This window comes from Anopheles darlingi, chromosome 2 (assembly GCF_943734745.1).
Source record: "Anopheles darlingi chromosome 2, idAnoDarlMG_H_01, whole genome shotgun sequence".
Classification (NCBI taxonomy): Eukaryota; Metazoa; Arthropoda; class Insecta; order Diptera; family Culicidae; genus Anopheles; species Anopheles darlingi.
In genome coordinates, this window is record NC_064874.1 from 15,520,789 (window position 1) to 15,533,428 (window position 12,640).

Genomic DNA, 12,640 nt, shown 5'->3' on the forward strand with positions numbered 1-12,640 from the left:
GATGATGTGTTGTTCTCACGATTTGCAGGTGTGTGCCCTGTCACGGCGAGATGTAACCTCGGCGGCGGGCCTGAGCAGCAGCGGCAACCTGGTGGTGTCGGCCGGAACCGGTGGCTACGAGCACGACAATCTCGGCAAACCGGTCCAGCAGAACCTGCTGGCCAATCCCGGACTAAGCTACGAGGAGGTCCTGAACGATGATTTCCAGTTCGACATGAACGCGCACGACGTGATGGTGTTCCTGCACATCCAGAAAACCGGCGGCACCTCCTTCGGCAAGCACTTGGTGCGCGATCTGGATCTCAAGGTACGTATCATCATCACGAACTTGTCTCATCTGCTATCATCTTGCTGCTCGTTTCCCCTGATTTGGTGCCTTCATCGTGTTGTTGTTTTTTTACGTTTGATTTTCGCTGTTTTTGTTTTTCCACCAGATACATTTTCTACGGGGGGGAAAACGTCTAATACACAATCATCTCTTACATCTCTCCTTGGAAACAATGGGAATGCCTTCCCTTTTCCTACAGCGTGTGCTCCTGTAACGAGCGGTGTGCCTTATCTACTTGCTATTCCTTCAAAAGGGGTTTCTGTTTTGTTTGCCTTATCTACTTGCTATTCCTTCAAAAGGGGTTTCTGTTTTGTTTGCCATTTTCCAAATAGTATGATGCATTCGCCGGCGTGGCGTGGATCTCGGTGACACTTGAACGGCAATGGGAAGGCAAAAGGCGGGAAATGCTAGAGAAGAATCAACCGTAAAGTGGGTTGAATACGGGGTACCGCGTAGCGAATGGTATAAGAATGCCGAGACGCCGCGACGTTAGAATCCGCTTCAAGTGTTCTACCGGCTGGTTCCGCCATTAGCGAAAAGACACACCGCCACCGGTGGTCTGGTCTGGCCATGGTACGTGCCATGGTGGTGGTACGAGCAGGAAGGACTCTTTTAAAGTGTATCCTATCTGTGTGTGTGTGCGTCCGTTTTCGGTTCGATTCGGAGCATTCTTTCATCTCGAGTGGAGCGTAGAAACCGGGGAACGAACCCCACTTCACGCTCCACTCGGTTCTATCCTTGTTTTGTGTTTGATTTGTGCCGCAGAGGATGGTCGGGACAATGACCGGGGTTCCGTTCTGTTCCGTTCAAGTTGGGGAGTGTTTTTTGGTTCCGGGTTCTGGCACAGGTGGTTCACTCGGGTAAAAAAGGACTTGTATCAGCTTCTTCTTCTGCTATTGCTGCTGCTACTACTGGCGCTACCACTATAGAGAGAGGTTGGTGTTTTTTGTTGCAGAAGATCCACGATGTTTGGGCAAGCTGCTAGGCAAAGCTACTGGCCAAGGAAGGAATCACGAGAACCGGGAAGGAGGGACCATTTCGTTCGTCCACCCGGAGGTTGGCGTAGTCGGACGTAGCGATGATTTCAAATCGATTCTTCCATTCTTTGTAGCTTCTGCTGTGCCACCGTCATCGCTAATGGTAGTAGAAACCTTAGAGTAGAAGAGTGGTGGTGCTGCTGATAAGGTTCGCTTACCACACAGTTCGTCTGTCCTAGTCAGCAGAAGATAGAATAGGGGTTCCTGTGGAGATAGCGCTGTCCAGATACTCGCGGAAGGTTGCGCGGTATTATGGCAAGGACTAGCGGGAATTCAACTCCTGCACTTTGTCGACAAACGTCGTTTCAGACGACCGACGCTAATAAAGATTCCGTTTAGAGATGGAACACTTTGTTTCGCCAATGCGGTGGAACTCTCAGTGGTTATACTTTTTGATAGCTTTTCATATTTTACTAAAATATGATAATTAGTAAATAATATATTAAACAAGGAAAATGATTTTAATTTGAGTGCTGTCTCTTGCCTCGGCTAAGTGCCAGAATGAATTCTCACGAATCTGCCACTTTGTACAACCAATCCGCTGCAGCTGCAGGATAGTCGGAATGATCTGCATCTTCTGTCGAACGGATGGATGGTATTCTGGATTATGCCATCAATTAGTCTCGATGTTTCCCCCTTCGGTTCCTGACAGGTACCTTCGAGAGCTTATGTAAGATAAATGGAAGTCGTCTGTATGTGTCTGGAGTGCACGTAGTTCGATCGACGTGTACCCGAGGAAGCAAAGCAAAGAACAGCATCAGGACCATCCTCTCTGTCAACGGAGCGTCTCGTATCGTGTTCATCGTCGCTTGGCTGAACAATCAAACGCTCTGTATCGTCCGACTCCGGATGAAATGTTGCAATCACTCGTCGTCATCGTCTCGTCGTCCTGGCCATTTTATGACTTGGATCCGAGAATTGAATCCAGCCACACCAGCCAGCCCGCCCGCTCGCGTTGATGGCTGTAGATGGCCGGGCAGTAGAAGCTGCTGTACCCGGTTCCTGTCGTTCCTGTGGCATAAAGGAAGGGCACAAGTGAACGAGTTCGTTACGACTCTTCGGGTGTTTTGGTGAACATTAAACGTTTAACGTTCGATTAAATAACAGGAAACATTAAAAAGAGGTAGCCCATTCTCTCTATGACGCGGAGAACTGTGCTGCCCTGCCCTACCCTGGCCGGACACTCGCTGATTTGAACCGAAATCCCGAAGAAATCCCGGGGACCGACGGGCATGGAGTGTTGCGTACGCTCCAGGGTGTTTATTATGATGGTACTTCGGGCTTTTCGGTGTGTCGAAACCCGGGCCGCCGGGTTGTGTCCGGAGATTCAAATCGAATGGACACTGTAACATTACACCGTCCCGGTGCACCCTTTGCATATCCGGAACCCCCCCCCCCCCCCCCCGGACTGGCTGGAAGTGATGGTGTTTGCAAATGCAAAAGGAGACACTTCGACGAGGAGTGTCGACATCGTTACGAACGTCGTTATTTCCCTTCGCCCCATCCGTTGTCCGGGTGTGTTATCCGGGAATTTGTCGTTCCGCCAGGGCCTGAGCATCAACAGGAGCGGGAGCAGCAGCAGCAGCATCCATGGCCGATGCCAACTCGGGTTGCAGTAGGAAATGATCTCCTCTTCAGGATGTAATTATCGTTGTGCACAAAGCAGTTGAAAGCAGTTCTTTGAATTATGAGCCGTGGAGGGATGGTTGCTGGGTCACGTGAATATGTTCGGTCGGTTCTACCCAAGCAGAATGGTGACAATTGCATCACATTTCCGGGACATTCCAGCGCAGCACGATGAGATTTGGAGAGACATTAAGCAAAGTATATGTTTCTGTTTGAATACAGCAGCAATATGATCTCGCACCCTCAACACCCTAAGGTGGGTGGGTGATAATAATGTGTGCCGCAATATCCCTGGAGAGCGCCGCACGGATCGACGGTTAACGGATTCGCAGTAGCAGCAGCCGGTCCGGGACTTATGCTGATTGAATTTTCGTGATCGATCGATCGGGTTAAAGCTCCCGTATGTGTGCGGCTCTCGGCTCGGTTGCTTCTATAATTAGTAGCCACGGCCACGGCGACTAATGCTTGCCCCCGCCACCCCGATCCGATCGTTTCTTGCTGAGTTGACAGAGAACGCGCAGCACTCCCGGCCGCCCAAAAACCGCGCTTAAAGCAATTTAGCTAGCCAACCAGCATAAATGCTATCCATTCATTATTCGGAACGCGACAGCAGCGACGGTGGGGCGGATGATAGTTCCGCTGGACAAACGGCTAGGTGCGCTTCACGTCGATTCAGCATTCTCGGCGGTTCATTGAGAACGGTAGCGCGTTGTGCGAGCGCTTTTTGGGACAGTCGACAACGAGTCAGCAGCGCGGGATCAGCGAAGCGTAAAAACAGTGGACAGTACACCTCTCTCTATCTCTCTTACTCCCTCTTGCCCTGCACCATTAACGCATCCATCCGGAGCGTGCTTGTTGGTGGTCAGCCAATCTGTAGCCCCCAAGTGTAGCCGAAGATGGGACGTAAATTATGTTCTTTATGGTGATGTGTGACGCGTGATGTTCTCCTTCTTACTACTGGTTTCGCCGACGTTTCGCCACCACTTCTAAACTTGTCTTTGATGCTGTTGCTGCTGGTGCTACTGCTGGTGGTTCCCCGTGCCACAGGCAGGCAGATCACCGTCACAGTTCATCGGATCGGTTTGTGTATGTTGTATGAGCATTCCCGCACGGGTGGTCCCGCACCAGACAGACAACGACATTTTACCACTTTTTTGGGTGAAGTAGAGAAGATGTAACGTATCGGCGTCACCCGTCACCGTCGTCGTCGTCGTTGTCATCGACCCCTTTGTGACCTTAAATGGCGACGCATTGACGAGCGGTTTCTTCGTTCGCAGATCCGAGAGCAGCATTTGTGTGGTGCAGTGGGCGGGGACGGGAAGCCGATGTTGTGACAGCTCGCTGCGTGTGTGTGTCCGTCTCTTTGCAGCATGCATCGGACGAAGAAGGGCATTGTCAGTAACTGGGTTTGTTTTATGGGTTTCGACATCGAACATGCAAAAGCATCTCTTCTGGAATTGGTGAAGAGAAGAGAAGAGTCGACACTGTTCCCTCATTTCCAAATTATATGCTGTCCCAGGCTACCATTGCCTGGTCTTGTCTAGTGCTTACGCTGTTTAGTGTCATACCGGGAGTAGCTGTTTCAAGCTTCTAGACAGCACAACACAATTAAGAATCCCTCGAAAGTACGTCACCGCCACTATGGTGTTATGTTAGTGCAGATAGGAGATTGAAGTTGCTTGCTGATCGATCGGCCCTGGGTTTCGATGTGTCGATTGAGTGACCGATTCTCTGTGGTCTAACCCGAGAAGGGTTATGGGAAGGCATCCGGCACCACGGTTCGGTGGTGTGCGTTCGTTTCATTATTTTATTCACGTTGACATTTAAATCAGGAAACGGCCGAAATTCTATTTTTATGGTCGCCCATAAACACTGCAGACGGACGGGGAGGTCGGGTGTGGCCAACAGTAACAACGCCACGACGACCTGTGGCTTCTCGTGCGATTAGTTAAGGAACAGTTTGTCTGGTGTGTGTATAGGTTCTTTCCGTTGCTTTCTGCTGCGCATTTCCTTGTTGCGGACACTCTGATTGGTTGTCGATCCTCCGTTCTTGCCCGATGGAGAATGGAATTCCGGGAATACTCCTTACACCGAACTCTGGAATATCGATCCCTGGTATGACCGGTGGCCAGCCTCCATTACCGATATGCTACATCTTGGCGCCCATAGCGCGTCCAAACATGAAGTGAATGGTACCCGCGCAATGGCGGCCCTCTAGTCGCGTTTGTTGTTCTAGGATTCAACGCCGTCGCCGCTGTCGCCGTCGCGCCGTGAGGTCCCGTTTTTTGATGAAGTAAAATGCTATTTTTGGCGATTACCAGCGGGGTGCGTAATTGCGGTTCGGTTTATTGGCCCCGTCGACGTCGATAGGAGGGGAGGCGCCCGGAAACGCGCGTGAATCGTGTGTAGCAAGGGCACCACGGGTTGCGTTCGTCTGCTTCTCCTCTTCCTCTTCCTACTAGCGCTCTCCTACTGTGGAATACCTGGCAACCTGTTGTTCCTGTTGTTTGGTTTCCGTTTCGTAATTCGATCACCGATCGCCGTCGGGCGCCCCGTCAGTGTTACCTAATTTTGTGTTTTTGGAGTTTTGTTTTTTTTTATCCCTGCAGCGCCAACCAGTCGACGCCGAGGGGGGGCTATGACCGTAGCATAGAACCTTTTTGAATGGAGTTTTGAAATCAGTTTTTTCTTTCATTTTAACACCCCGCCTGGAGTGTGTTTACTCAGCGAATGATGAAAAATTGGAAATCGTACTGGGAAAGCATTAACATTTGGATGATAAAGTGGCGTCGGGCGAAGCTGCTGGAGGACCATTAACTACTAGCGAAAAGGGGAGGGGCAGCAAACCATTACTGTTGCGACATAAATCATTTGCCATCGGCGCGGCCGACGGAACCGAACTGCCGGAGTCCTCGGTGCGGTCGTCCGTCATTCTAAGTCGGCAAAGGAAAGCGGTAAACCCGAGGAAACTGTCGCGCGCTGTTTTCCCTAAACATGGCCAGCTGCTCTTCCCAGAAATTTCATTTTCCCTGGGATTAACCGTTGCGCGTCGGAGTTCGGAGCGGCGAAACCACCGACCATTAGAATGAAAAATAGTTATTGTTTGGCACTTTAAAAGTGACTGCAAGGTGTACCGGCGTTTTGTCCGGCACACGCACCTCCCGTTATAAGAAGGTGGGCTGGAAAATGTTTCGCGCCTCCAACGGTGTCGAGGGTGTCGGCCCTCGATTGTGGGAAGGGGTTTCGGAATCAGCTGCTCAAGTACCGGAGAAATGCGGCAGCTTTCGCCTTTTTTCGGCGACGACGACGGCAAAATCTGCCAAACGTTGTGAGAAAACTGTCACCATAAATTACGGGCTGATAACTGTTTGTTTGCTGGAATGTTTTGTGGCAATTTCGCGCGCGATCCCTTTTGTATTTGGGCGGGACTGAAGGGATTGTGTTGCGGATCATAATCATTCTTTAAACAGATATTGCCTTTTCTTAACAGCCTTTTACCAGCAAGCAGTAAGAACACAATCGGTAATTAATGGTGCCTTATTGTTGTGTATGGTTTTCTTCACAAGGCATAAGGTCGAACTGTGAAGATGTTCGACATTTGCCAAGACTTTTACCGCTGATAGCGTGCTGCGAAATTTATCTAATGAGAAATGGAGCAATAACTTACGCTCTCTTTGGTGTTGTGTGGTGTTGCGAAGATTAAAATGATTTATGTGGACCATTTTCATGCTTGAAACTACTTCAAAATTTCAAGAGAATTCCAAATAATGGCTCAGTGGCATCAGTATCTGCCACATTCGACATTTGAAAAGCGTCTACGTCTAATTTTAGTTTTATTTCGAGTTCAAGATGTTCAAGATGATCAGTTGTTGGCAACACCAAATCCGCTTTGATTGTTTTTCTTACGAATTGTGAGGCGAATTTTGTTGTTTTTCTGATGTTACCAAACGCAGAGCTTTGCTTCCTTTCTTTATTAGTTTCACTATAACGTCAATTGTAATAGTGCAGCAAGTAAAAGACAGAAAATGTTTGACATAAAAATGACTTCAAATTGCGTCCTTATTTCAAAATCACAAACAATTGGATGTCGTATATTGTTATTCTTAGAACATGTTGGATTTTGATTGTTCATCTATTTTGTATTCATTGCCAAGAACATTATGATTCTTTACAATGGTATTTTAACGGTTTGCAAACACATTCAAAGGTTAACTTTAACTTTAATGCTTCCACCAGTTGATCTTTTGTTTGCATACCATCAGCATCCCAAGACGTTTGCAGATTGGCGCCCCTGAAATGCTTTTCGTCTTCCAAAAGCCCTCCTCCTATCAACATCTTTATTTCGGTTAAAATTAGCATAATTTCTTGCGTTTTTAAATAGATTTTGAAAGCAAATTGTCTTTGTTCTATTTCTGACTAATCTACTTGTAGCATAAATCATAAATTCGGTTAACAGCTACGGGAAAACCATCTTTCCATCTCACTTCTTCGACACTTTGGCACTTCGGCACCTCGGTCGTCGGTCGGTCGGTCGGTGTTCCACCTTTTCACCTCACACTTCCTCCTCCTGCGGGGAGAGCATAAATCCACTGCAACAAGTTGTACCATCGACCAGATTCCCAAGACCCCTCGCCCCGGTTCCCCTTCCTAAGGTTGTCCGACCAACGGTTTCGATCGTTCGCCTACGAAAATGACGCGTCAAATGGGAGCAAACTGTTGATAGAGCCCGGGTTGGGAGAAAGATGAAAATTGTTCCACCCCCCGCCCGGAGCCAGAGCATCGCATCCCTATCGCGGTGCACGCTAGCGTGAGAATTGAATTGACAAAACCGTACGCATACACATTCCGGTTGGCAGTGGTACGATGACTTCTCCGCCAAGCGGCCAAACGAGAGGGTGTCATTGGAGAAGCAGCAAACCAAAAAGTTTGTTGAAAAATCGCTTAAAATCAATTCGGCACGTCGTCCATGTTTTCCATGTTGCGATGAGGTGTAGCGATGCAGCAGCAAGAAAGGAAGGAAGCAACACACAACGGTATGGATGGCACTCTGGGCTCTGCCTTGTCTACCGTGGAGTGGTGTGAAGTGCACAGCATTGTAGTCGAATATGTCGCATGAAAAAGCGACACCCAAAATGCATCACGGCACATAACGGGCCCGTTTTGACGGGTATCCGGTGAATAGTATGGATAGAGTTTGCTGGAACCGCGGTTTCTAGCGGGGGGACGCGCTGGCCGGTGTTAGACATGAATGAAGGCCGAAAAAAAAAATCGTCGCACCGAATGTCTACGTCGGCGATCATGTTTCGCCACGCAACTGCATACAGGACGATGGCTTTACGGTGCAACTTCCCTTATCCGCTGGGTTCAGTGTACTAATAGTGGCCTAGTGGCGGGGCACGGTGATGTCGGACAATTTCACCATAACGCCACGGTACGCGATCGGTGTCTAGTTATAATGTCCGGACCGTTGTCGACGTGACACCCGTGAAAATATTAAATTCTTCGTTAATTTGATCCTCTCAACGATGAGCGAATGCAACGTGGTGACACACGCTGGCTGGCTGGCTGTCTGGCTGTCTGTCAGTCGGTCCAATCTAGAGACGATTGCGTATCACAAACCACCCGAACCCAGTTGCCAACGGAACTGTTGTGTCGGGCACCCTCCGAACGGATCATGTTTTTATCGGCCTCAATTTGACTTGCGACGGGCATTTCCCATATCCCAGTGCATCCGTTCTATTTCGCATCGCCAGGCGCGTGTGTCTGTGTCTGTGTGGAGGAGGAGGAGGAGGAGGAAGACCAGGCATGGCCGATGATATGATATCACGAGGGTCCTGACCGGCCAGCCCGACAGGCGGACTCCCGGGTAAGCCGGCTTTTCCGGGGCCTGAATTTAATGCGATTATTGAAGAATAGGCCGAATGGCTGGTTGTGTGAGGTAGGTGTAGTAGTATGGTGCTGGTGAATTGTGTTTGAATTGTTAGAATTCGAAAAAAGATGATAAATAGAAGTTTTCGATTCTCTCGCAATATCACACTCGCCTTCCGGATAGGTATGTGGATGTGGATAGGCGCCAGAGGAAATGGTGGTGGCAGGTTTGATTGGCAGCCGATGAGGTTGTCCCCGGTGCAGCATCATTTGCGTGAGCTGCTCGTGGCCTGATTCAAACCCGGGGGTCACACAAAGAGCACAGTAGTGGCGTCATGCACCCCCCCTAAAATCCCAGGAAGCATCGCTGTGCTGTCCTGTTTGGATCAATTTTCATAACTTGTTAATTGATTTTATGCCGCTCCTCTGTCCGCCTTCATGCCTTGCCTAGCTAGCACTCGTCGGTATTGCCTGTATTTGCCCGATAAAACATAAATCCTTGATCAAACGAAATGACGTTTTACCTTTTGTTTGATACAACATACGGTTCGGTGCTCTTCTGTTAACCTTTTTGGCGTATCGCCAACTAGCAGTGTTTGTGTGTGTGTATATATAGCAATAATGGAAATTTCTGCTGTCCAATTTCGACACTTAAGACGGGCATTCCGAGAGCTGTTGTAAGATGACGAGTGTTTCGTTGCATCATTGTGGCAGTCCATGGGCGCGCGACTCTATTTTTGAAAACATCTCCACCACTAATACCATCAGACAACAGCATCCATCCAGCATCCGCGCACTTCTTCTGCTTCGTCATCAGCTGCAGCGTTCCCCGTTTTGTAAACAAGCGACACCCTGCCCGAATGGCAGGGGACAGTTTGCTCAGCAGCTTCTGATGCTGCAGCTGATGATACGTTTGCTTCTGTGAATGTGGATCATCGTCAAACGCACGCCCCTTCGCTTTGACTTTCGATGTTTTCGAGCATCTTACCACCTTGGATACCGTCAGTAGCACGCAGCGTTATCAGTAGCCGGTTCTAGATAAACGGTCTGTCAACCTGTGTCTTCAGCTTTTGTGCGTCGTCGTCGTCGTCGCCGGGAGGAAACTGCTGATCCAACAACAAGCACATAATACATTACTCCAAAGATGCCCAACTTTCGACATAGATAGGGCGCAAGACACTATCAGGCGTGACGCTACCGCATCTGTGACGCTCTTATTAGCTGAGGTTTCGTTGGTTTCGAAATTGACTTTATACAACGGAGCACGAGGGGCGCGAGCGACCATCCCCAAGAAACCCACAAGAGGAACTTATCGAGATATGTGTGGTGGCCGCCTCCGGCCGTTCCTACTCAGATGCGGACTTCAAACTTTCTGACGTTTTGTCTTGAAGCCGGTTTGACGGTTATCATAATCCAATCTTCCATACTCACCATGCGCTACCATGTGTGCAGAATGCCGGCAAGTTCGGCCGGATCCGACGAGAAAAATTGCTCAAGTCAAATGGTTGGATAAAGGTTATTTTAGGCTCTCGCTGCTCATGGGCTTCTGCTTGCACAGCCGCGCGTCTTGGTGGTTTTGAGATTCACCTTCCGATAAGCCACCGGTAACCAACCACCAACCGCGCACATGTCGGTACGATGAGACGGGACAACTGTTTAACAAACTGCTGTTCCTGGCTGGCTCGCTGGCTAGCTGGGTGGTTCGTGGCGACGACGACGACGACGACGGGTTCATCATCATATCCTCTTCATCGCGATGCACACCACACATCCCATTCGCGACCCCAGCGTCAGACGGCCTGTGTCTACGGTGTTGCTGCTGCTGCTGCTGCAAGCGGATGTTGTCACTTTTAATGCATGTTTCTCTCGGAATATTAATACGGTATCTGGTAGCACTAGGGAGACAAGCAGCGAGTGAGCGAGCGGCCGTGGAATTGGTTTTAGGGGTTCCAAACTATGTTTTTCCACCAACTTCTGCGGCATTTGTGAGAAGGGACGATGAAGAAGCCGATACAATGCGGTGTTATACGCTTTGTATGACGTTTTCTCTGTCTGGCTGGGCATGTCATGGGAATGGCAGACGACGACCCAGTCCGTAACGTCTTCTTAGGACTTCCGCATGAATAGAGAGCGCGTGGTAGGCCCAAATCGAGATGGAGTGAAGAAATCTACATTGACGCCAGAATAGCAGGACGATCACGAGCGGTGGCGGAATCTTCTGTGGCAAGCCAATATCACTCGTCGGTTGTAGCACATGATAAGTACGTAAGTGAGTTTGTGGCATTTGGGTAGTTTACATCCCTGAGGTCGAAGTGAAGCGATTGCCTGCAATGCAACTAAACGTTCGCTCAACTCTCTTGCTCACCGCACCGGATTGTTTATGCGTTATTGCAGATGGGATGAATGGGTGGTGCGCCTAAACTGCTTAAACATTCATTCCTGTGAACCGTGTGTAGCATTTCCTTATGTCGAAGTCTACCAACATGATCGTGAATGATTTGACGAATGATCTCCTCTTGGCCTTTACTGAGCTCGGGGAAAAAATATGGTTTGTTTCCATGCCGACAATGCGGACAAACGAACAAATGTTTCCTGTTACATGACCACACTTGTCTTGGCCTCACAAGATCGTCATTTTCCAATCATCTGCATCCACTGCCACTGCTACTTGGCCACGCCAGACAATCATAAATACGTGTTCGATGTTCGGGTTCTCTCTCGTGCTTTGGTTGGTTCCCGAGAAGCGTACAACTTGCCGGTGGCGGGCAACTGGTTGCGCGGCGCGGTCGTCGCCATCGTAAACATCTTCACGTCCCAGGCACGCATCGCGGCAATAAAGCAATGAAATTATGCACTTATTGTTAATTCAGGAAGGAGGAAGCAGAAGCAGAAGATACAGGAGAAGGTTTGGTTCCGTTCCCTTCTGTGGTACGGTACGCAGGCCGGAGTTGGAGGTCGTAGATTGAGGGGGGTGCGCTGATGGTGGCGGCAGATGACGATGATCTATGGTCGACACGGCCCGCGGTGTCTGGGGCGAGTGGCGAGCTGCGTGGAGAACGGGCTACGCGCCAAATGAGGAGATGAATGAATTTAAATAAACTTAAGATCAGAAACGGACTGCGGAACGGTCCTCGGTCGTGGCTGCAGCACACCAACACCACCCGCTTTATCCACCCCGGGGCTCATCCAGCGTGAACCCGGAACGTGGTCGAGCTGTTTCTGGTTTAAGTAAATAAACGTTCCCGTCGGAGATCCGTGCGTCTTCTGACTCGAGAAGGGAAATACCGCACCACCACCACCCATACACCAGACGTCCTTCTCCTTCTCCGTCCAGCTATTTTTACGCTCCCCGTACGGTTTCGCACTTGCTGGCAGCACTTGCAGGCAGGACCTCCATTGGTATTATATCACAAAACTATGAGCTTGCTGATGGCGGGCCTAGCCCGGTAGCCCGGAGTCGAGGTTTATGCTGCGCTCTCCTCTGTTGTTGCACCGTGCTATGCATTTGCACATAAGGCGTGGCATGGCGAGATAACGAATTTCATCACCATTCTATTATCCTGCGTTCGAGTGTCTTCCGCGTGTTCGAAAAGACGATGAGGAGGAGGAGAGTTCCCGGTAGCGCCGCGGTTTGCGGCAGGTTCCCAGTTGTTGACTCAGGGTGCATATTTCACACGGACCGTGCGCGAAGGTTTTATCATGCACCATTTCGGATGGCATTCCCATGATCCCAGCTCCCATGATTTCGAAACATTCAAATTCATTTCATTGTTCTTCTTGT

General features: G+C 49.6%; 1 protein-coding gene across 1 annotated transcript in view; it reads left to right on the forward strand.

Annotated features, from left to right (window-relative positions):
* The window catches only part of LOC125950999 (heparan-sulfate 6-O-sulfotransferase 2), a 61,988-nt gene that overhangs the window by 4,211 nt on the left and 45,137 nt on the right, over window positions 1–12,640 (forward strand). The window contains exon 2 of the mRNA XM_049679475.1: window positions 29–307. Coding sequence (XP_049535432.1) covers window positions 29–307 — 279 coding nt within the window. The remainder of the gene's footprint in view (window positions 1–28; window positions 308–12,640) is intronic.